Source organism: Barbatula barbatula (genome assembly GCF_947034865.1).
Source record: "Barbatula barbatula genome assembly, chromosome: 14".
NCBI lineage: Eukaryota > Metazoa > Chordata > Actinopteri > Cypriniformes > Nemacheilidae > Barbatula > Barbatula barbatula.
This window is the reverse complement of record NC_136777.1, coordinates 18,014,920-18,040,816: the sequence shown is the minus strand read 5'-3', so window position 1 is coordinate 18,040,816 and position 25,897 is coordinate 18,014,920. Positions and strand designations below refer to the sequence as shown.

Here is a 25,897-nt window from a genome sequence, read left to right as displayed (position 1 = left end):
TGGTGTTATCCTGTAAGACTCGAGCTGACACCGGTTCCACGAGGAGGTTGTAGAACCTCGCGAAGGTGTTGGGCGTAGCCCAACCCGCAGCTCTGCATATGTCTGCCAGAGAGGCGCCCCGAGCCAGTGCCCACGAGGAGGCAGCACCCCTGGTGGAGTGTGCCCTCACTGCCAGCGGGCACGGGCAATCCTGAGATCGGTACGCCGCCGTGACGGCGTCCACGATCCAGTGCGCCAGTCTCGGTTTGGAGACAGCTCTCCCCTTCTGCTGACCTCCAAAACAAACAAAGAGCTGCTCAGAGCCTCTGAAGCTCTGCGTGCGGTCCACGTAGAGGCGCAAGGCGCGTACTGGACACAACACGGACGGGGTTGGGTCTTTCTCCCCGGTGGGGAGCGCCTGCAAGGTCACCACCTGGTCCCGGAAGGGAGTGGCCTTTTCCTGAACTCTACGTCTGCCTTTTCCTGAACTCTATCTCCGGACGGAGACGGCTCGAAGGAATCGTCAGGGTCGGATGCCAGAAGGTCGCCCTCCGATGCTGCGAGGGACATCTCATCGTCGTCACGCATCGAGCCCGATTGCGTGACGGAGGAGTAAGACTGTGTGGAACCGTCTACCTGGGAACGGTCAGACGAGCGAGGCGGGCGTGAACGGTCCGCAAGCCATCGGCTGACGGATTTACGCTCACGGAAATCCCCATGCCACCCAAGCTGCTTGCCGCCGCTGACGGCGGGGCCGTGGCCACCGCGGTCGCAGAGCGGGAAGCAGACGGAGTGCAGCCACCCGTGACCGCAACGTCTGTATAGCCATCCGCCCGCAGTGCGGGCAGGATGACTCCACGAAGGCTGCCTCAGCGTGTTGGACCCCCAAACACCTGACGCAAGCATCGTGTCCGTCCCCCTCCTCAATGAGGGAACCGCAACCACGAGAGCAGCGGGACATGCCAAGCTGAGAAATTTGCTCTTTTAGGAAATGATCTCTTTCAGTAAACACCTCTGGAACTGCTGAAACGCCGGGGGGATGATCGCTTGGAAGGGACAATCCGCTGCACCACGTCAAGAATTCAGCTCTAGTAGTCATTCGATGCGAAGGCTCCGAAGAACAAAAGGTGAATGAATGAGCGCGCCGGCTCCCCTTTTATACCCGGATGTCCGGGGGCGGAGCCCGGCATGCAAATTTCATTCGCCAATTTCATTGGCCTTTTCAAAATGGTCAGAGATGATTGGTTCTCAAGGGCGAACCCCATCTGTCGGCTTCGACACAACGTCGAGAGACCGACAGAAAGGGAACCTTTCACCTAGAGGTGAAACATACAGCCATGGTGGAACTGGCCCTCACAGCAGTGCTTTCCAGAGCCCAGCACATGGGGAGGTATGTGGAACGCTTCATTATTTTCACGAGCATATCTGTCCCCGTCAACCCACTTACTTTTCCCTCCGAACTGGATATCTCTGCAAGTAAAATTCCAGTTCTGGAGAATGACCAAACTCATATACTTTTAGAAAGCTGAGGCAACTTAAGGCCCGAAAAATAAGAACAAACTTGAATGGGTTTTGTAATGCACCATTGCTTTCATAACCTTAGTGACTACGGACCTAGCACGGAAACAAGACACATGCGTCTGCCAGTCTGTACCTCTAGCCATATGGCTTTTCTTTCTACCATGACCTTCTCGTTGACCTTAAAGTTATTAGGGCCCTCCAGACAGTTTACGGTTCCATTCCCAGGTCAAGATGAAGGAGACTTGAGAAAGGTAATGAAGCTGGAATGCCACACATTTAAACATCCATTGCTGAACAGGAATTTCAACCTTAAATTCAGTCAAATGTATCCTTAGTGTCTCTCTTCCAAAACATGACATTTAAATCTCACTGGAATTTTGGGGTGAGTAATTCATCGTGCTTGTAGCGATACTTGCTTAAGATTTATTTCACACCGATGGGTTGCAGCCAACTGGATGTGGGAGGCAGGAAAGACTTGTTGAACAGCTGATTCCTCGCTGTCCTCCAGATGAGGCATTAACCTCTCCGTATTTGAAGTGGGAAAGATGCCAGATATGTTATGCTTCCAGGTGTGGCGTTTCTCATGTGCCTCTAATTTTATTCCACATTTCTACTGATTTATTGAGTTTGCCTTGTTATAGATCAGTCATCATAATGTTTTCTAACTTGCAGTCATTGTCTTAGTCAAACCATTCTGTCTGTTTTCCATTGCGCAACTATAAATGTGCTATTGTTATGCAGTTATCTTCAATACCAAAGTCAACAACTGCTGTAAAGCATGTAAAATTAGTTTGCCAACATCAGGGGAAAATAAACGAGGCCAAGTTCCTCAGGCTCCAATGAGATAGCCAAAGCATTATATCAGAGAGACCACTGAAATGATTTTACATAATCGAGACATAAAGGCAGTAGATTAGTGAGGGCAGAACTGTTACAGCGGGTTTCCACCACGTTCCGCACGTTACCGACATGCATGTCTTAGTCAAATGGATCAAGTTGGAGAGTTTACCCTTGGATGTTTGCTGGCTCCTCTCCGTTGTTGTTTTTTTATCACTGTCCTTACCCAAACAAAGACACGCAACTCATAGTTCAACAATGTTCCCTCGGTTGGATTCAATATCTTGCTTGAATGTTTACCCGTGAAGCACGGCTGCCGGACAAAGCCTAGTTAAATAATTCCATTCATTCTTCACTTGTGACAGTGGTCTGAATAAGGAACTGATAATCATTCCTAATGTTTTCAACATGCAGCATGTCAGTCCGTTGCAAAATATGCATTATCATAAGATCTAGGAAGACGCTTATGGGATTGCATGTCCAGCATTCACATATTTTACAGCATTTTTTATGTTTCTCAAAAGGAATCGAGTCATCTCTGGACCATGTAGAAAATTATACGGACCACCAACATATAAAAAAACGTAGTTCTCAGGAAGCTCTGGATGAATTTCAAACAAGCTATTTTTAACATGACCTCATCAATTGGAGAAGCCACTAGATACTGGGATGTGCAACAGTATCTTATGCATGCGGTTGCAGCCAGAGGAAAAAGTGCAAATATCACAACAATACAAAGCGTAATATAATTTTCAAACATAGAAAAGACAAAGATTTACCAGAGCTTTATGTGCGTGGAGCTGGACTCCTGTTGAATAAAAATCCCCCTTACTCACACTGCCTGGTGTCCCATGGCCAGAGCTCTGCAAAGCTCAGGGAGGAGGTGGGTTTGAGGAGGCTGCAAAGTTGCAGATGTGAGACTTCCCTCCCCATTCACCTTCCAACTCTCTCTCTCCCCCTCTCTCTCACTTGGATATAGAGATTGAAATAAGATGCAGATAAGAACTTGAGTAAATAAAACAGTGGAGAACTCAGCCCCCTTTTTGGGAAGCAAAAGGAAAATTAAAGTAATTCCCATGTGCTTCCTAAGTTGGATTGTGTTGCAGAGCTGAGAGGTTAAATACTGTGAGCCAGAAGATTTGCTCAAGGAATTTATTTTGAGATTCTCAGAGACTAATTAAAGAAGAGGAAGGCTATTGGCTGTCATGATTTCACATGAATCTGCATTTTCAGAGTTTTGTGTAATTAGTATACAGTGTCTGGAATGACACTGTTTATGGGAATGAACAAGTTCAATATACAGAAAGGCATCTGTTCATGTTCTGGGACTCAAAACTTAACTAAAGATGTGGCATTACCCGTGCATTTTCTCGTGCATTGGTCTTGGCACTACAAGTACCATATGTGCACAGTGAAGTAGAGGAGAACATGAAGATCTGGTCTGGGAAATCATACTAAGCCAAAGTTTTCTTGGCAAAATCTTTCTAAAAACTTAGTTAAATTGGATCATTTTTAACTATGTTATTGAGTTTCTGGCAAATGTGATATTGATGGGGAATAGTTTAGAACTCTAAATCAAACATAATCTTACCTAACTGACTACTATAATAACATGATAAACATCTGGAAATGCATCTAACAATTTATTAATGCAAAATAAGAGATTTTAAAGACTTTAAGAGGCAAATCTACTAAGCTGTGCACTTTTGGACTATGTTAAAATGTGCTTTAAAATCAGTATAGATGTGTAGATGAGTGCATGATCCAAACGCAGATTCTCTCAAGCTTTTAACATTTCAGCCATTATTTCAGCCAGATCTTTAAAAAACTGATGCATATACACTGACGACTAAGCCCACCTGCTGGCAAACACCTGCCAGACCCGCTCATAGCCTGACAAATGCTTAGTCTGGGAAAACTGTGGCCATAATTGATGCGTTAACAGTGGGAAGTCCGGAGAGCCCGCTGTATGTAATAGGTATCTTCCCACAGGGCTTCTAGTAATTCAAAGGTACAGCTGGATTCCTAATACTCCATATTCTGGTGGGTTTGGAAAATGGCAAAAAGGCACAACTATGAAGTAAGAGCCATATTTGTTCCCTGAGTGGGAAAAAAACTCTATTAAAGTGTCACCACAAACATGATAAATGGCCGTGTGGTTACGTAGCTTGAAACACTCAAGCCAAGCATTATCAAATTAGGAAATTGTGGAAAACACACACATGCACACTAGAAAACATGAAGGATCCAACTCCATTCATAATTAAGATTTACAAAGACATGAGGCTTTATGGAATAGAAAATGGGTAGTAAACCAAGCAAAATAAACCTACTTACTGTTGGGAAAATGTGTGTGGATTGCCTATTATTAATATGTAGCATGGTTTCCATACTTGATAAAAAGCACCCATTAAAGGTTTGTTGGCCTTTTAATCTAAGGTCATTGCTGCTTAATATCACGAGAAAGATATTTCATACTGCTGTGGCAAATACATTAAAGTCTTCCTTTCTTTTTGTTCATTTTAGTTGAACCACTTAAGACTTTGGCAAAATAATTGTACACTCTTTGTTTTGGTAGGGCACACCAGTAAGACTGTAATGGTTTCTAATTCCACACAATAAACGACAATAAACGTGATTGCATGTGTGGTGTGTCTTGGCGATTAGGTTGACTTTCAGACGGAGACGGAGGCAATAAGAATTTCCATGGAAGGATCTGATGCACAGGGGAGTGCGTACAGTCTCGTGCATGAAGCACTGTTGGAAGACAAGTCTGAAACTCCCTCACGTAGCTTGTGAATCAGCTGGTTTGCAAAAAAAGGCGGTTTTCCGTTCTTCAAGGAAAATGTTTGTCAGTCATGACCAAAGAGATTTCCAAAGTATTATTACTACACAGTTATGTCATTACAAATAGGAACGCCAGGATAAAACTGTTGAAATAAACTGTTACTTTCATGGAAGTTAGGGGTCATTATTTGGAAGCTTGGCTTCACAGTTTTTGTCAAACACAACAAAATTGTTGGTACCCTTATCAAAAATGAGAAAAGAAGGCTGTGAAATGTATCTGCATTGCTTTTGATCTTTTATTCAAAGAAATCTTTAAAATTCCAACATTTCTTTCAAATAAAACAACTGCATTTTCTATAGGGTTCAGGTCAGGGAACTGGGATGGCTATGGCAGGACCTTGATGTAGTGCTCAGGGAGTTATTTTTGTTGATTTTGATATTTGTTTTGAACCAATGTGCCCATTAAAATATTTCTAGCAGAGCAAGTCAGGTTTTAATTTTTTTTGTCTGTTGGTATTTGATATAAAACATATGAATATACTTGGGACATATTTACTTCATAATACTTTTTACAGGTGCCAATAATTGTGTCATGGGTGTATTAGAGAGAAAAAAATTCACAATGTGACATTCCCCCATTTCAAATTGTTTTACTTTAATGAAATAAAAACAATTTAATAAAAGATCAAAACGAGACAAAATGCAGATTTATTTTTACAGTCTCTTTCAGAATTACACGACGTAAGGCAAGCTTTATTAATGTACCCTACATATAAAGCACATACTGTAATCACAATTATAAATAGACAACACCTATAACACTCAGAATAAGAAGCAGTTCAATGAGAAATAAGGTAGTAGGATATAGATTTTTTTTTCATTTTTATTATAAACAGTGTTTGTGACAACAAAGCGATTTGCAAACCACAGTACAGTGATAACTATTTTAATATATGCAGATTTTCTTTCTTATAATTGTGGATTAAGTTGGTCAGCAATACAAATTAAGTGAAGCTGACAATGTTGATTCAGTGTCTCAGTTTTCTGATGTACAATTTCAGTTTTATATTTACATGAATTACCTTAAGATTTCATTGGCTTTTTTTGTCATATCCACATTGATTCCAGTGTCACTGTGTGAGCTTTCATTGGCGTCCCCTAAACCTCGTAGTAGCCCGTTGAGGTACCCGCTGAGGTGCCCGTTGAGTTGTCACTGCATGTAACTGTTGAGGTGGTCCATTAGCGGTTGCATTGAGTAAAGCGCATCCAGAGGTCAAACAGATTCCAGGAACCCCGCGTAGACCAGGATACCCCCTAAAACCAGGCTGACCGACTAGGCCTCTCTCACCCATCCGACCTGGCTGTCCGTCAAATGCCTGGCCAGGTCTCCCACGCTGACCTAATAATGAAGTGACAATGTCCAGCATGAACCTCAAGTTAAAGAACATGACAGCTAGATACCCATTTCCAAATCTTCTGTGAAGTTTTAAAAGTCCAATGGCAACCAAAGGCTCACGCTCCAAGGTGGCTGACACAGCACTAAGATTTCATCACATTTTCGCTTCTTTGCCAAATGAGATAACATATTTTTCGAATGCGCTCTACAGTTTGTCCGTTTAGGGCTACTTGTAGAAACAACATGGTGAATTCCATGCAAGGGGACCCGTGGTGTATGTAGATAGGAATAGGAAATTCTAAGGTAAAAGCAACGCTTCATTATATAAGGTCTCCAAAGACATAGTTATGTATATTATATTGCATTTCTGTCCATGAAAAAATAACACATTGGGCGTTCAATGAAGAATAGGTCATTAAATAGGTAATAAATGGACTCATTATTGTGTTACCCTTTGGTCCCTGGTCTCCAATGTGGCCAGGAAGGCCGTAGCCTTTAGCTCCCTTGTCCCCTGATTCACCCAGGTCACCTGTAATAAAAGAAAATAAGAAATAAGCACCTACATTCGATGAAAATAACAAGACACACAGAATAACTTGTGTGTGATGAGATAATTGCTGAATGGAGATTTTAAATATTCTTCAGTTTCATTTGCTTGGTTGGGCATCCTGCAACGGATGTAACATCAGAGAAACTAGCAATACCAATCAAATGTCGGCCATTAAAAAAACATAAAACATAAATTGAAAATAAATTGGTTTTGTCACAGTGTAAACTGTTTTGTCACAGTGTATAGTATAGTAGAAAAAGCTACATTGACAAGTAGGAATGGTAATGAAGCTATTTTTAACAAAACATCTTTTATCGGGTTTGAAAGTTTAGGGTTAAGGATTAGTAAAGTTTGTCTATTTTTCTGCCCTAATATTTCTGGTAGAATGTTGAGTTTCGATGCTGCAGTTATATATAGGTTTCTCAGCAAACTATTTGCATAAGGACACCATAACACCGTAACAAAAGACTATACACGATCCTTGTCTCAGCCAGCTCAGTTACATCCCGCACACGTCCATAGGGAACAATGATGTTTTTCACTCAATCACTTCAAGATGCACCTCGGATTACGGTCAACGACGGGAGCGAAATGATCCAAACACTACATCATATATCGACGACCAAAGAAGAGAAAGCCTTCAAGCTATATGTTTCAAGCTACATTCACAAATATGATAAAAAGCTTAGTAAACTTTTGCACTTACTCGAGGCATGGTCACTCATAACTAGTGGTGGTTGTGGAGAGACCCCCTATACACTATAAAGCGCTATTTAAATGCCTCATTCATCACAGATGCACTCAACAATCCTCATCTGCAGTGCTGTCGGATGGGGCAATTTTATTGTATTTTTTTACTGAACATATTGTTATCGCTTGGTGGCAAATTACCTCAGTTTTATGAGAGCCGAAGTGGCTTAGCTTCCTGAGATTTTAGCAGAGATTTTTCGAATCACCCTGCATTCATATTGTCTATTTAGTAGCGTTGGCTATTTTAATTATCTTCTACTAGTTTAGCTATGTTAAATTGACCCTAACTGTTTTTGGAGTAGTTTAAGTATTAAAAGTGGTTAAATCTTTTTTAAATAAATGTTATTTCTTGTACCAAAACCGTAATATCAGATGTAATCTTTGTTTAAAACATTTGTTTGACTCATTCTTTGGTTAAAACTGTAAACCTCTGGCTTATCAATGTTCATGTGTGATACAGCTATTCATTTTCCACTGCTAATGCTGGGGCCACACCAAAAGACTCTTTCAGGTGATAATGTCAGCAGCTATTTATTACAAAACTGTGTTCATATTATTTTTTAATTACTGTGAAGACATAAATACCACAATATTTGAGTTGCAAAAAATTATATTTAGTGCCGCGCCACCTTAGATTTAGACGACGCTCCTTGAACAATTTCACAATGATTAATAATAATTTTTAATGACATTTTTACACATTTGTTGATATTGAAAACATATATCATAAACAAAGCTTACAATGCAATTATAAATAACTCATTCTGAAGTCTCGAGAGAATTTGCGAGATTCCCTGTGTTCACAGTCAATCCTAGATTTAATCATTTTGCTCCTATAATGTGTGGTGCGCTGTGATGTGATGAAGACAGCACACCACACTCCTTTTGAAAATCTGTTGGTGTGTGGTGGGCTGTCTCCACCACATGACAGCGCACCACACATTGTAGGAGCAAAATGATGAAATCTAGGATTTTTTATCCTTATGTTTGTGGTCTCTCAACGTTTAAAACTCTTAAAATGTATTGGTGTGGCCCCAGTATAAGCGAACATTTAATACATATCTTTTTTCATGATGAATGTCCAATTTCAAAAGACAACAGTGTCTTTTGAGGGTGAATCCATCATTCGGGCAGCTCACTGGGGCAGCCTTTTAACCCATTGACAAGTATTTGTTATACTAATTCCTCAGCCAAGCCATAAACACAGCCAAGAGCAATGCTGACAAAAACCCTTCACTAAAATGTGAATTTCCATTTGTCTGTTTGTACTATAGTGTGGAAACATCTTACCTGGTGAGCCCGATCTGCCCTGGTCACCTGGCTCACCATAGAATCCTTGCTGCCCAATTTCTCCTTTAAGACCATCAATGGCTGCCTCACCCTGTAATGGTATTTAAAGACATTGCACATTTATTAATAGGATGACTTACTACAGGTACCACACTCCAGTTCAAACCCTTATGGTTAAGGGACAAAAATAGTTTACCTAAAAAATTTGATCTTTCTTTATTAACTAGCTCGAGTCTCAAGTCAAACCTTATGTATTTTCATACAAAATGTTAAAAGCTGGCATGTTGGGACTGGACATGGGACATGCAAGAATAATAGTAATAGTAATGCCTTGGGACATACGATATGCACTTTATAAGGCCTCAAAAGAAAGACATTTTAGACCTACAATATTGATTGGAGAATTATTCTAGGGAACATCTTAAATTTTTGTGTAGGCCTTTTGTATGGACTTGGTGATCTATTTTATTGTATACGGTAGCTTCAGAAGCTGTGAATGTACAAAAAGCATATGTACTACATACGTAAATTAACTGTAGCACTTTTATGTGCTTATCTTAATATTTTGAGTGTCCAAGTTTACGTACATGCACAGTGTAAAAACACTTTCATTTTCTATTAATAGGCAGTAATAGTTACCTTACTTTGTGACTGACTCTCAAATGATTTGTTGAGCGATTCATCTGTCTAATCCCTGTCAGCCTACTCTGATTTTATTGGTCAGATGGTTTAGTCTGCTGTGATTGGTCAACCGCGTGCAGTGTCGCAAAAGGAACTTTATACGGAGTGATGCAAATCTGAGGTTAGAACAACAGATGACTCGCTTGCGTGATTCGACTCCTATTTTCCCAAGCCAATAACTTTGTTGTTCGTTCACTTTTGGTTTTACAACTTGGAAGACTGTTTACATTCACACACAATAACATTACACATTTAATTTTAAGGACATTGCAATAGTTACTCAAAGTAATAACAAAATACTATGGTTTATTCAACAAACAGCAAGTTTAGATTTCATGATATACGTATTTTTGGCTCACTCCTGTATACAGTTTTTCCTTTTATGACTTGTTTGAAACGTATTTCTGTATTTGAGGCTGTCTGAACCTTAATCGGCCTTTGGGTCTCCCGAGTGAAAATGTTCAAGAAGCTTAAAAAAGTTTGTCTTAAGAAATATGGAAGGGCTTTCCACTCCAGTGAAGGTGGGATTGTCTCCAAAATCCATTCAACACAGAGAAAGGGCCTTGTCTGTGACTTCCTATTTATCTTTCAGGGGGACTTGGAAATTCTGAATGTTTTAATTCCAACGTATACTGCCAAACACTGCTGCATGACCTCCAGGGGCCTTCCATGATGTACATCTCAAACCTGGCCTAGAAGAAACTTGATGTATGGAGCATGTACTTCCTTAGTTTACTATGGCTAAAACATGTGTAACTGTGTGATGTCTAAAACAAACCACATCTTAAATGCTCATGTTTCCAAGCACTAGCAAACTTGAAACTGCTCCAGTCTTTCAGGGTGAGGTGGGAAACTTACTGGAGGTCCAGGTGGTCCCTTTGATCCTGGGGGACCTGGGGGGCCCATGGGTACATCTCCATAAAGCGGGCACACGGCTGCACACGTCCTTCTTACAGAGTTGGCAAATGTGGACATCTGCTCCAGGACCACCCGCTTGCATACCTCGATTACATGTTGAGCAGGGAAAGTAGGCCCCTAGGAAAGAGATCATTACTACTGAGATAGCTGGCTCAGACAGGACATTGAAACACAGAGCTTATATCAGAGCAGCTCTCGGCTGTGGTAGCGGGGAAATGGGTGGCTGTGTAATAATGGAGAAACAATATTTCACCATCATCATTGTCGATTTACAGGCATGCTAAATGAAAAACATTGCCTCCAGCTGGAGAAAAAGCAGGACTAATGAGGAAGCATTTACACACAGTGGGTCTTAAGGTAAAACAGGATCAACGTCTTCCGACTTACGGGTGGTCCTGGTGGTCCCTGAAATCCCAATAGACCGCTGTCACCTATCACACCCTTAGACCCAACACGACCCTTTCTACCCTCCTCTCCAGCCGGGCCTCGCTTTCCTCTTCTTCCCTGTTGTCCTGGCACACCCCCATCTCCAGCCTGAAACACAAACAAATACAAACACACCCATAAACAAACAAGTACAGTTTAACACAGCGTACATATTTCTGAATGATAACTCAGAATAACTTCTTTCCAGAACCAGCTTTCTAAATATAATCCAACTGCATTTCTCAAGCTGTTGTGACAATGAACTGACCGAAATGTTAGGGTCTTAACCAAATGTGGTCATTCATATTGTATTGTAATGTATTGTAATCTCTTACCCTGCCTTTAGGTCCTTTGACTCCCTTTGCACCCTGTGGAAACAATTTGGCGATGTGAGAAACTGGAACCATATGATCGTGGAAACGTGCAAACTGAAAATAAATGCATATGAGTCTATAACAACCTTCTGTCCTTTGCTTCCTGTGAGCCCTTGAATGGCAGTGTCGCCCTGTAAGACAAAACAACTTTGAAGGTGAGGATAGCGGTGTTGTGAATGAACAATTCTAAAATTCGCAATAATGCACGCTGTGTGTTTGTTTAAAAAGGAAGGTGTCAAAATGAGAGGATAACCATTAAGTTTAATGTGTCTTAATCAGAAAATAACCCAGAAATTTGACAAATTAGCACTATGTAATTTTCTACCATTTCAAAACTTCATACTGAGGCTCTACACAAGCATTGTGATGGTCGAAGTGTTTCCTGCAGTATTTCTAATCATAACTATTTTAAAATTCCTTTCTTTTTTATATTCCTTTCTATCATGTGTGCATATGAGTTTAAATCCAACAGCATCACCTCTTTACTAAAATACTAAGTACATGAAGAAAACGAATACTTTCCATTTTCTAACTTCTCCCCATGTATATTCCATTACATAACACATTAATTCAACATTAGACTCCCACCTTCATGACCAAACATTAAATCAAATTTCATAGGACGCACCTAACATACAGAAAAGACAGAAATCTTGTAAAAAGTCATCAATAACTGGTTGCATTACCATTCATGACTGGCTGAAATAATGTGTAGAATAATGTTTACGCCTGTGCATGGAAGGAATCGAAATGGCTCTATTAATACGATTATTAATACGACATGGGTTCCTTTCTGATCCAATGCTGGAGAACCTCTGGATTATTTTCAAATATATCTATGAAAAGCTTCACCACCTGGCGCTCTTTTGACTTGCTTGAATAAAGCGTAGAGATCTTCTCGGGCGCTTAGATATAAGAGTAATGATAGAGCTGGAAAGAGAACAGAGCAGTCTTTCGGTCCAATGGTTTCGGTCTAACACGCTTTGTAGTGTGACTGCGCCCGAAGCCAAGCGACAGGACACAATGTGCCAAAAGTTGTGTGCTAACCAATGAAGAGCTCTGCTGTGCAGACGTGACTCCAGTGTGCAAACACGCTGGCTTTATAAGCTTTCCACAGCCACAACAGATGGCATTTCTCCATTCACTTTTTTTATGAATGGGTCAGTTCCTACTTGTCAAGATGAAATTACAACAATCGGTCAAGGCCTAAATGAATGAGTTGACACATTGTGTAGTATACAGAATATTTCACAAGTCTTATTACAGTATGCTCGTCTGTCATAGCGGTTAAGCCCATCTGTTCGTCAGATGTTGTGCTGCGCACTGTAAATGCTGATATCATCATAATTCCACATTTATAGACAAGGCAGGAAGTGGATTTACAAAAAAACACAGATAACTTTTAAAAAACCATCACATGAAAGGCTGTCACTGTACAAAATGTGTGTTCATGTTAGTTTGGGCATTTAAACGTAAGCAGACAGGCACATATGACATCTGCACATTGAACAAGCTGTCCGAATGCCTGTAACATGTTTTATATACAAAGCAATATTGAGCTCCCTGAGGCCAACATAATATTTGAATGTATGTTTGCTTAATCTGTCTTTATATAATAAATGTTCAAATTGGTTTAAGGCTTTTAACGTGACTATGCACATTGAATTTCAAGCAGGGTAAGGGTTTTATACAGTACTTTGTTAATATTATACTTAAGTGATCGCTTTTTGGGGCGCATGAGAGAAATGGTGTTAATAAAAAAAATAACAAAGTGGTTGCCAAGCAACACAGATGAAACAAAAGTGGTGCAGTAATACTTAGGTCATATTTCTATTTAGAAACCCATTATCTTAGAGACAATTATTTCCAAAATGTTGATCTATAACAGTTGTAGTAATGATTAAAAAATACATTGTCTATAAAGAAGATCTAGTGAAGTGTAAGTAGAGTAAGTGAGTAGAGCTCATTACCTTGGGCCCAGGTCTGCCAGGTATTCCCATGTGCCCCTATGGAGAAATGCAATGTTTTAACATTTTAGAGGGGACTAACTTAAATATTTCAGAAGTTTGGGATAATTTATCATGAAAACTTACTGTTGGTCCAGGGGGCCCAATAAATCCTGGTCTTCCTGGCTTTGCAGCAGAGCCCTTGTAACCTTGTAAACCCTGGAGATTGGAGCACTTTATAAATCTATCTGAAGGCAGGTTGTATTTTTTGTTGTAGAACCTCACAGCAAAATATTCAGGTGGCATTTACAAAGGTCACGTATGGCTCAGTAGGTTGGTCATTTGTTTTCATGAGCTCTTACCGTAGGTCCAGGAGGGCCCATGTTCCCCGAAGGGCCCAGTTCACCTTTTTCACCCTGTGTGAAAAACAGTTCAGCAAATTACACAGACACGCAATACTACTTTCAGGTAAAGGTTAAGCTTAAGTTTCTTTAGATATGGGAATAATAAAGACTTTAAAAATATAATAACTTGCTGTGCAGGAAAGGGCCGTTCGCATTACAACGATAACTATACTATACAAAATAAAGTTACACTTTTTTAGGACAATGGCAGGGTTCACAATCACAATCATGAATGTAAAACATACTGTTAATGTGCCTCTAGCGCATCTCTAATGTTTGGCTATTAATGATCGCAATGTGAATGTGAATGGCCACATCAGTAGAAGAATGTAGATCAGAAAAGAACATCATAAAAATCTCTGAAACCTAATTCAGGCATATTTTTTATTCCCAACACTAAAGTTCATAAATTGGAGTTCTTAATAGAAGAAGAGTTTGATCACCCTTTGGCCATCTTGTCCATTTCTGCCCTCAGGTCCCTGTGGTCCTTGATAAGCCTGTGGCAGATACAAAACGATATTAGAAAGAAAAGTGGACATGAAAACAAAAGACACTGTAGATTTTAGCTGAAAGAGCTGTGGGTACCTCAATGCCGGGGTCTCCGTCTCGCCCTGACCAACCTGGATCACCAACAATGCCCTAAAACATCCCAACAGGTCATCATTATACCTTTCACTAATTGGGTAAAAATTTTGCGACTGCTTGTCAAACAACTAACCTTCTCCCCCAATCCACCGACTCTCCCTTTTCGCCCTTGAGTGCCCTGTGGAGAGCAAAAACAATAGAGCTCTACCTTCACATGTACTGTATATAGATGAAATCTTTACTATTTGCTGCTTGAATGATTTGATTTGTAGATATGTGATAACTTTACGAGTGTAATACGTACTGGCTTTCCCTTTTCTCCAGGTGTTCCTCGCTCACCGGGATCTCCCACAATGCCCTGTCGCAAAGCAGAGACAGAAAAACATGAAGTTATTAAGCTTTTGACATCCACATGGCAGCTGCATGATTAAAAAGAAAGTTTTTCTACTTGTGGTATCAAATGCCAGGATTTCCACCAATGATAGATTCAGAATATATATGTAATTTTTTTCAATAGTAAATTGCGCTTTGATTTTCCCAAAACACCAAACGATTTTGGCTTGTTTAACACTTATGTTTCAAAGCTGACATTTTGAAACAATTTGCTTGACGTTTAAATTGTGTTTCTGCAACAGTTTAATTTCTCTCCAAACCCCAAAGATCTTACAGGAATCTGAAGCCTGTGGGTTCCCTTGAAGCTTTGAAATTTTACCAACCCACAGGACTGACAATGACTAATCTGTCGGTTAAGTGGGGTTGGTCTTATAAAGACTCAAACCTTCAGGTGCCTCAGGCATGAATCTGTCAATAACATGTCCAGGTCACTTTTTTATGATTTTGGGGTGAAATGCGATGCATGTTTTCTTCAGAGTTACCCTCTGTGCTTAACTTCCGTGCCGGCCCCTACCGTGAATAAGAAAATAAATCATTCGGGTAGTGCACAAGCGCAGAGGATCCCGCGAGGTGGCAGATTCTGAATTTAAGAGCGGATTTTGGGTCCTAAATGTCATGAAGCACAGCACGGAGAGTTCACTGCCTGTTTTCATACCTGGCGACCCTGTGATCCTCGAGATCCTTCGGCTCCGGTTAAGCCTTCATTTCCCTGTTGTAAGGACACAGTTGTGAGATGTCTGACTGAGTAGAGAGTAAACCAAAGCGAGGGAGAAAACATACCTTCACTCCCTGATATCCAACAATGCCCTCGTATCCCTGCTCTCCTGATGCACCCTGGGAGATGTGGCGGGGAGTGAGTGAATGAGTCATTCACATCTACAATTGCACAAGCCATCACACATAAATTGTTCAAAGCAACATGAAGATTCTGCAGCAGAACTTACGGCTTCACCCTCCTGGCCTGTTTCACCCCTTTCTCCAGGAGTCCCTCGCACTCCCTGTGATGATATGGACATTATCACAGCATGTCAGTATGATCTAGTGCTTAACTCTAATACATTTCGTTGCACTGTACTTGTATGTGTGTAATGACAATAAATTGAATCCAATCCAAACTCAAACTGCATGTATCATATTGCAGAAAAAAAGTGTTTTGTGAACTTGTTTTTAAATACAGTAGCTTATATCTATAGGTAACCTTCTGCAAACAACATATCAATGTTATTATTGATATGTTCAGTACTACTATCAGTACTATTTCTACACCTCAAAAATATGAAAGTATATTTTTTTTGACAGAAAAGTCTATTGGGTCTGTATTTGTACTTGAACTTTACATTTTCAAGTTTACATAGTAACAACCTGATTATTCTTTGTACGCACTTAAAACTTATATAGAACAAAAGCAAAATAATATATTGTATAACCAGTAAACTGTAGGTATGATATTAAGTTCACTACTTAACTACTTACAAGTACACTTGCAGTATAAAAACTAAACTAGGAGTTCATAGAGAGTATACTTCAAAATGTACTTTCATAAACTAAATGTGCTTGAACATTGAACAAGTAAATCATTAAGTATAGTTGCTACACAAAAAACTTAATTGTAAACTAGTGTCCTGTAAAGTATACATTTAGTAAAGAACTAAAAAGCAGCCAAATTTATTCCTAAGTAGTAAGCTACTTGTACATTGATATAAGTGTACGTGATGCATAAAGGAAACTTTCAAATACACTTCAACTTCAAATATACTTTAAAATGTTTCAATTAAAAAAAGTGTCACTGTGCTGCCATTGTTTTTACCTTATGGCCTGTGGCGCCATTTAATCCTTTCAGGCCTTTAGGTCCTCTGTCACCCTTCAACATATGAGATAAATTACATTCAATTTAATTCAATTTTATTTTTATAGTGCTTTTAAAATTGCATTGCATCAAAGCAGCTGTCCTAGAAAAACAAAACAAACCAACAAACGTAAGTTGAACAAAAAATAGGATAAAACGTATTCTTATTCTGAAATCTATTCATACACATACACTTATGAACACACACACATAAGCATTGTATACAACTAAGACATTCAAAACAACTGAGACATTCAAAACTGAAAGACTTGTGCAGGTGTGTATCGTTTTACCTCCTGGCCTCGAAGTCCTCTCGTGCCCTTTTCTCCTTTGGTACCTTCCTCACCCTGTAGGACACATGTTGACCAGTGAGTAGCTCTGTAATGTTAAGCAAACTATGGGATTGTGTATTAAAGCCATTTACCGTAGGTCCAGGTTCCCCTTCATGTCCATAATCTCCAGTGTCCCCTCGTATCCCCTGAGTAAAGACGTGTTTTAGATAAACGTTTGCAATGTTGCCTGAAATAGTAAACAGTTTGTTATGCAGACTTTAATTGGCCAATAAGGTTGGCGGACGATGTAAAGGATCGTGTTTATGGTCCTGTAAAAATATAGCATGTATTCCACTATATAGCAGCCCTGAAGCTACAGTATAGTCCTGAAAATGGTTCCCTCCCTGATTGTATAAAAAGGATTTGACCAGACAGTATCTTTACTTGCAATACTGCCAATAGCTTCAGAGGATTCTGCCGGGTTTTTAATGAGGAACAAACCATGTTACATGGAAAGCAATGAAAGTTTAAAAGGCCAGAATCAGCATTCTGACATATTTAACAGTTGTAACAAAGCTCATTTTGCTTCAGTGTCATTTGGTTTATTCATGAAATTCATCTCTCTTCACTCCATCGGTCAGCCATAATCAGACCCACCATGACTTTTACACTGATTTTGGGAAAATATTTGTGATATTTTTTTATTTAGACATGGTAATATGTGTTAAATAGACAGCAGGGAGAGGGAGGAAGAAGAAACGTGCTTTGTAGAGCTGTTGGTCCTTTTAGGCCTACTCTACAAAACATGGCGGTGCAACATGGCAAATTCCAAATGAAATGATATAGGCCTGCTCCGTATGTAGATCGAAATAGCTTATTCTAAGGTAATACCAAGATAATGTGTCATGACGCAAGGTCTTTATACTAAACTGAAGACGTAATTTTATATAATATATTGCGTTTCAATCAAAAGATCTTCCTAAAAATCCCGCATTTATCCTTTAAAATCTGAAAATGCACTTCCGCCTTTTAGTGTATATCTCAAATGGCGTAAATTAGACAGCTTGGGTGGAAAATCAGTTAACTCCTCCCCTTCAACTGTCAGTCTGCTCCCAGTTCCATTTCAAAATGCAACAGCTGTTTTTATAGATCCAATCACATCGCAGTAAAGAAACAAGCCACTATTTTTTCTCATTCTAAATTCCGTCAGAACTCCGATCGCAACATTTATCTAAATAAACAGTCTCAAACCTTATGTTAGCAAAGAACTCCCTTTTAGAACAGCACATCAAACTCTACAAACTCATCTGATCTGTGTGATCAGTGGACTAATCTCTATCACGGGATGGATTTGTTTGCAGAGGATCATAATGAGTTTTACAAACGCCACCTAATAAAAAGAGAGACCACACACAGCAACAAACTATATTGTGTTTTCGTGGGGCAGAAAATGCATTCATTAGCCCCCGGCAGGGCGGCAGTAAACAAGTGAGTCTTGCGCTCTGCTGTACAATCCTTCAGCCTGACACTCCACTTCAACTGAATTCTCACTGTGTCGCATGTTTTAAGTAGCAGGCATGTTTACAGTATCTGGGTGAGTTTAAACAAGTTCTTTTTGCAAAGGCAGAATTTATCATTTTGAGATTGCTTGGAAAGGTGCATGTTCATTGCATCACTTGCCGCCAGGGCTGATATTTAAAGATTACTCCGGTACGCCACAGAGAACTGGACTCGGATCAAAGAGGTAAATTAGTCATAAATCTAGGGTGGAAAGAATCAAGTCTACCGCCCATGGTGGCTCACAAACTTGGGCCGAGCGTGCATAACCCGGCTGTATACAAGTAATTGGGTCCTGATGCATTTTGTCATGTCCTTTAATTAAGCTGATCAGCAGACGGTGTCCTGTAGATTTGCAGGGCCTGTTTAGACACTAATGATTTTGCTCTCTTTGAGTTCGTCTCAGAGACTTGAAGCCTGACGCCACAACAGATTTTTCCATTGGTTTATTTATACCATTTCAACTCAAACGCAAGCCAGTGTACCATAAATATGAAGGTTCTGAAAACATCTTCTTAGTCACATGCCATCTTTGATCAGATCTAGACATTTCTAATAGAGCTCAGCAGCAGAATTATGGAACGTATTTGTTTTCTTTATTGAACAAAACATTTCGCGAAAAATCAAAGTACCTACCTACCTACCTACATACATATCTATCTATATATAAGTTACTGTTGGACACCGATTTCTCTGCATTCTTAACTACGCCTTTAGTTAGAATAGTACTATACAATAACTGCCAGTCGTTGACAGTTACTACTGCTGCTGTCAGTTTCCTGTTTGTCACGGGACGAGTGAATGAGAGAGGACATTGTGTGTTTACAAGTTTTTTTCAAGCGAGTCATGACTTTTCACTTTGTTTCCATAATACCATACAGTAATGCTTCTACTGCCATTTTCCATAACTTCACTTGCCAGGCAGGATCTATTCGACATTAACCCCACCTCATCAACCCCGCCCCATCCCTCTTTCAAACAACTCTATTTGCTTTAATTCCTACCTTTGTATGTTTGCCCGAATGTCATCAATGTTCCTCTATTAAGATTCTAATGACCAGTGACTACTGCTTGTAGTTTGCCCAACTCAAACACAGCAGGCTTACACACTATAGTGAGATAATTCAAACAGCATTCTTACCCAGTTACCCAGTCTGCCTGGATCCCCCGTGTCCCCTGGCAGGCCTCTGTGACCCTGCCCGAAAAATATTAGAGTATCATTTTCCTGTCCCAATTATAAACGTGTGCATGCACATATTCATTATAGGCCACTTTGCAAGTAGTAAACAACACTGGCCCAGAAGCAGTTTTAATTTCACATATGGCCATTGTCCTTCCAAAACCCCAGATTTCCAATTTTGCGGTTTTAAAGCAAAAGAAAAAATTATTAAACAATCGCTTTTGTTGTACTTTATTTGCAAAACTTTATGGTAACATAAATAGTGACCAACAATAATGATTAATGGCAAAAAGAAAAGTCAAGAAATACGAGGTTTCAGAAGGACAGCAGCGAGAGTCTTAACATTGTGACTCAGTTCCAAATGTTCAGTTGGTTATATTTTGTTGATGTAATATTCAGTGAGGGGAGGTTATAGATACCTTGGGTCCTGGGTGACCCTGAACACCAGGCTGTCCATGTACACATTTACAGGTGGCTCTTTCTTTCCCTGCAGTTAAACCAATCTCAGCATATCCTCCACACTGTTAAGGAACAGGTCAGTGAGAACAGGCTGGAGATCAGCTCATGCATAGTTGAGCGAGAGCCCAAACACACAGGGCAGCTGACTCACCACATTAGAGAGTTCACAGCAGCCTTCCGAGTATGCCTGGTCAGCATCACAGGAGACCTCCATCCTTTGCAGGTCCACCTGTTGAAACCAAGAGGTGTCTGTAATATCCAATTAGGCTGACCAGTCAATTTGCCTCAAATTCTGAAGCTCTCTAAATAATTTACTAATGTAAGTACTGGTTTGGGTTTTAATGATTCTTTGTTGCGTTGTTTCATATGGACATTAGAGGGTTCATTTAAAGCAACTGTTGGGTTTGTCCATATCTTACCCAACCATGTGTTGAAACAAAACGGTCTCTAAACTGTCTAGATATTCCACCTAACATTTAAATTTGGTCTCATTTCAATTCATGTTGTTCTTATGTCTTACAAAAGTGATTCCAAAGTTCTTCACCACTTACCGAGACTGAGCGGTCACCTACAGCCCTCTTTACAATGGAAGTAAAACCTTTTCGGATCACTGGCCGTGGCTCATCCAATGGCTCCACGCTGATGTCCTCACAGTCCACCATGAGCTTCACCTGCTCTCCCTTCACGCTCAGTGCCAACTTGTGCCACTCGCCGTCAAACAGTTTCTCCACACTCTGAAATGTCCGCAGCATCTGCGTGCCTTCTGGTCTGGTGTAGAAGAAGTCCAGAGTTTGAGTGTTTCCCTGAAAACGAAGGCCCACCTGGTCCCTGCCTTCGGGGTCACTGACTTGCCAAAGATTCCAGGTTGTTTTGGCTGTATCCTTGCTCACTTTAAAGATGGCAATGACGGAGTAGTCTGAAGGTAGACCATCTGGGTAGACATCACTGCATGGATGTGTTGTGCGAATGGGTGGGCCGATGTTTGGATGGCAGAGGGTGTATGTCCATTTCACAGAGAAAGAGACATCGTGGAAAGAGGTTTTTGAGTAATGCAAAAAATGCTCACAATGTGCTATCTTTTCACAATTTCTTTCATAAACATGATCATAACAGTGAATGGAAATTGATACCCATACAACAGTGTCGACAGATGGTACTTATTGTTGTATACAGTTGTTGGAAATCAATGCTGTGCCATGTTCTTGCACTAGAGTATGTTCTTGCTGGTATTCTAAGCTATTTCAGAGAATAAAAATGTTCAAATGAAGTAGAAATAAAGTATATGTCACATTACATTTAAAGCATTTTTATTATTTTTGTTTGGGCTTTTAGTACAACTTCACAACCCTATGTTAAAGCTGCAATCTGTAAAATTTTACAAAAACAATCAATGTGCCAGAATTTTCATTATCAATTAAATCATGAGTTCACTGAAGGAAAATGGGTTATAAATGACGGTTAAAAGTTGAGTTTAAACTAAACCAAATGCTCTCCAATCGTTTCCAATTGTTTTTCTGCTCCTGTTTGTTTTTAAGCATAGTCAGTTTGTTGAAATGATCACCTAATGTTTCCATGTGATCATCTATGCACAGTGTGGTTCCACAGCTCTCCCTCAAGCTCTCTTTGTTGTTGTTGAAAACACATTTCCTGGTAACTATTTCCTGATATTATTCTTGTCTTGTTCTCACTGCACAAGCAAGATTCTTTGGTCGACTAGGGGATGTTGGTGGGAGGTAGCTGTGGATAACCACTGCTGACACAAACGCACAGCTGCTGATATTTGACAAACACATAAATTTAATGCGAATGTTCGAGGACAATGAGCATGTTATTTGAGGACAGCAAGCTCTGTTTGTCTACATTAGATAAGTTATTGAGTTGCCTACAAAGATGCTGTTTTAAAGCATCATGGGTGCATTCATTCCAGAGGCAAATCCTGTTTCTAATGGTAGGCCATTTATTCACATGCAGCATCCTTTTCAAAGAAGAAAATCATAGAATACATTGTCACAATGTAGGTGAAAAAATGAATCCAGGAGACATGTTGCATAAAAATACTGCTATATTTATTCGTTTTAAAGCTGACTTTCTCCAGGTTTGCCCATACTAAAATCTAGGGTGAGGCTAAATGTATTGCCTATATGTAAGCTGTCTAATTGAGTCATGTATGGTACACTTAGACTGTCAGAACGCAAAGCTTATGTCGGCAGTAGGTGGCTGTGAACCGATATGCAAGCAGCCGAATATTTTTAAATGAAGTCACCATAATAGTCCAGATGACACCATTGGAAGATTGTGAGAAGCAGGACATGAGAAATATAGTTTGGAGGCGAACGTGATTGCACTCGATGGAAAAGCAGATAAAATGGAAAAGTCTTCTGTGAGTAGGAGGATATAAATACCTTGTGCTCTTCTTGAGATGGAGGGAGGGGTTAATGCGGTACGCCACCTTTTCAGGGCCAGATCCATCAACCCTTCTCACCCCTCTGGACTTAGACAGGCGAAACTCTTCCAACAGGTCATACGCTAAAATAAACACAACATTAATGTGACAAACAAAAGCAAACGGTGCCAGATTCTTGTAATTGGAAATGTCATTCATAGACAAGGAAACTAGTCTCACATTAATAGCGACTTCGGGGAAGAAAATCAAACGGACTGTTCAGGACAATGTTTTTGGTCTTTAAGCTAGATTTTGGTATTCCAAATGTAATTTTTAAAACTGAATGTGGCTGATGTGATTTCATTTTAAACTGAAGAAGCTAACATTTCCATGAGCTCTCACATGTCATGACTTAATAAGACATTCCTTGGCAGCATAATGCAAAATATTACACAAAACTCTACAATTATTTATCAAAGTTTCCATCATGTTTTGTTCTCCGATGTTATGCAATAAAGGAAAAAAGTAAAAACTGGAAAAGATAGATGTGTTTGGAGACTGGATATGGAATTCAAAGTTCAGACTCCACTGTATCAATGATGACATACTGGCTATGTCTTTAAACTGGTCCCTGCTTCCCTCTACTGGTGTAAAAGAGAAACAAATAAAGTCTTACACATCGCTCTGGTGCACCTGCAAACAACTGAAATATCTAAAGTCCAAGTTTTGTTTTTCACATGATACTGACTTTAGGGGTCAATTGGGTGCTTACTTGGTAAATCTTGGCATCTGACCAGGCCAAAGACAGCCAGAAGAACTGTGATGACCAGCATTTCGCTCAAAACTGGAATTGTGAATATGATAGCTGTGGGGATCTAAATATGCCTTCAGAAGAGCAGAAAATTACACTTAAATAAGATGTAACAAACCGTTGCAAACAATAAAGTGTGAACATATCAATACATACAAATAATGCTTTTGGGAGTCGAGACCTTAATGACAACAAAACTGAGCACAACAGTACATACTTTATGCTTGATATTCACATCAACTTGACTCCTAACTAACATTTAAATTCCAAATGCATATGAAATAATATAAAGGAGGTAACTGCTGTAAAATAATCAATACAAGACTTCATTATTTGCAGCAAGAATTTCTATTTTCTAAAGACAAGTCTTGAAAAACATATTTGTAAACACTTTTAAGATTATTGTAACATTTCATTTTACTGACCTTTTAATAAAAGAACAAACAGTCCAGCTAAATGTTTTGAAGTTTAGTAATAATATAAAGTACTGTTAACATGTTTTGCTTTTTTAAGCGTTTCCATGTAAGCATAACAATTGCTGAACCGCAATGGTTTGACATCAGTAAACTTTAGATATTTAAAATTCACTTACATATTCCTGAGAAGCAGTTCACTGCTGATGCTATCTTGACCGTTCCTGCAGTGATCATATAGGCAATTTTAAAGAGATATCTCTGGTCCCAGCATTGACTTCAGCCCAAGCAGAACCTGCTCAGAAGAAAATCTGATCCATCAGCTCCACTCCACCCTCGGGCCCAGGAGGCCTTCATTCCTTTGACACATTATCCTATGCAAACACTGACCGCCATATTCGTGAAAGAATCATTCTGCACTCAAATGCTGCTGTTTGGGGTCTTCAAACATAAGGATTGGCATGAGGGGGGGGGGTTTGGGGGGCGTTTATTGGCCCTGTGCATCATAGATGTGTATTCTATGGTGAATGCGAAAATTGCTAACAAGGGAAACAGTTCTTCAGGTTCTCAGACACAAAAAATATTTCTTGTTTTTGTTTCAAATGTGTGGCACATAATCACCGTTTAGAAAATAAGTAAGTAATTGATGTTTACAATAATACCGGCTAAACTTTAAGATAGGATGGGAGCAAAGGCAAACTCTCTGTTGGGTTCACAGTGGATCACTGTATAGGGTAGTGCACTAGGAGTCAGATGTAGTATGTCACAGATAGGCTCCGGCAGAGCTCTGCAAACATTCTGCAAGCCGCAAACTGACCCACTGTCCTACACTACAGTTTTAACCAGCTATAGTGTGTATACAGTATACTATAAGCATTATATGAGCAACAATAGATTATGACAGCAATAATAATAGTTTCAGTTTATTGTATTGAATAGTGCTTGTCATCATTTAAGTAGCGATCGGTCACAGCCAAACATCCTTAGGTCATGTATCATACGTGGTTTGTAACTTGGAAATAGTAGCGTTCCTATTTGTGTTGATGACTTCTGTGAATTGTCATTTGCACATTTACAGCTGCTCTTTTTTATTAAGTGTTTTGTCATCGGTTCTAGCAGTCCTCCTTGGATAAACATTACTAAGCCTCCAAGAGCTCTCTTTTTAAACTGTAGATTTAGGTTTGTTCGATGTGTGTCATTTTATTCTCGCTTTCAAATTGGCTTCCTTCCTTTTTATTGACACTATTCTGATTGTCATAATGACCAACAGCAAATTCAGACTGCAGAGTTCATCAATTCAATTAAAAGTATACACATACAATTGAACCAAAACCAAGAAAAGCATATGTTGAACACTCAGAAAGTAAGGTAAACCTTAAAAGTAATATGAAACAGAGAAGGTAAGGGAAAAAAACAAATGAATACACAAACACACACATGTATAAACACAAACACCTACCTGTTGGCATTGCATACAGTGTACAATTCTCCAAGGTTACTAGAGCGGGCAGGATGCAGTCCAAGGTTACCAGAGCGGCAGGACGCAGTCCAAGCCCAAACCTGACAAAAGCTGTGATGATAGAGCTGGACAATGGACGTGGCGACTCTAGATTATTAAGTATAATCTTAAATCAATTTTTTTATTTTGCCTTGTTGTGTAAGCACTGTCAAGCTTTTGCCAGAGGGGAACTGGAATCCCCTGGTTAGGCCTGGTTTCCCTCTGAGTTTTTTTTCTGCTCCAATGGAGTTTTGGGTTCCTTGCCACCGTTTGCATACTGTTTTGCACTAGAATTGTATGTTTTATTTAATTTACACTGCATATAGGAATTTATAGTCTGTCTGATATTTGACCTGTGTTTTGACTTGCATAACCTTATATGTTTTGTTTATGGTCAATTTTTTCTTGTACAGCTGCTTTGTAACAATGAAAATTGTAAAAAGCGTTAAATAAATAAAGCTGACTTGACAATTCTCATGGTATTATTGGAAGTCTTACAGATGAGCTAATATACAATATATATTATTAACAGGTCAAAAAGAATTTGCAATAATATCATGGGTTGCAGTTAACATTTTTGGGAAAAACAGGTATATGTCTCTATGGTTTTAGTCTGACTAATATGTTTGTAACACAGTTCA

The 25,897-nt window shown here is 39.7% G+C and overlaps 2 protein-coding genes across 2 annotated transcripts in view; both read right to left on the bottom strand.

Annotated features, from left to right (window-relative positions):
• col21a1 (collagen, type XXI, alpha 1) overlaps nucleotides 1-3,217 on the bottom strand; it is a 65,892-nt gene extending 62,675 nt beyond the window's left edge. The window contains exon 1 of the mRNA XM_079473505.1: nucleotides 3,117-3,217. The gene's annotated coding sequence lies outside the window, so the exon portion shown is untranslated. The remainder of the gene's footprint in view (nucleotides 1-3,116) is intronic.
• Nucleotides 3,218-6,269: 3,052 nt separating this feature from the next.
• On the bottom strand, nucleotides 6,270-23,367 carry LOC306903913 (uncharacterized protein; the record flags this gene model as incomplete). Its single annotated transcript, XM_079473455.1, has 25 exons — nucleotides 6,270-6,523; nucleotides 6,972-7,049; nucleotides 9,111-9,201; nucleotides 10,650-10,826; nucleotides 11,097-11,243; nucleotides 11,471-11,503; nucleotides 13,480-13,515; nucleotides 13,603-13,674; nucleotides 13,818-13,871; nucleotides 14,303-14,356; nucleotides 14,445-14,498; nucleotides 14,578-14,622; nucleotides 14,749-14,802; nucleotides 15,493-15,546; nucleotides 15,618-15,671; nucleotides 15,782-15,835; nucleotides 16,645-16,698; nucleotides 16,977-17,030; nucleotides 17,108-17,161; nucleotides 19,654-19,707; nucleotides 20,112-20,213; nucleotides 20,303-20,380; nucleotides 20,703-21,096; nucleotides 22,554-22,677; nucleotides 23,307-23,367. The coding sequence occupies 25 exons, from the start codon at nucleotides 23,365-23,367 to the stop codon at nucleotides 6,270-6,272; spliced, it is 2,286 nt and encodes a 761-aa protein (XP_079329581.1).
• Between the last annotated feature and the right edge of the window lie 2,530 nt (nucleotides 23,368-25,897).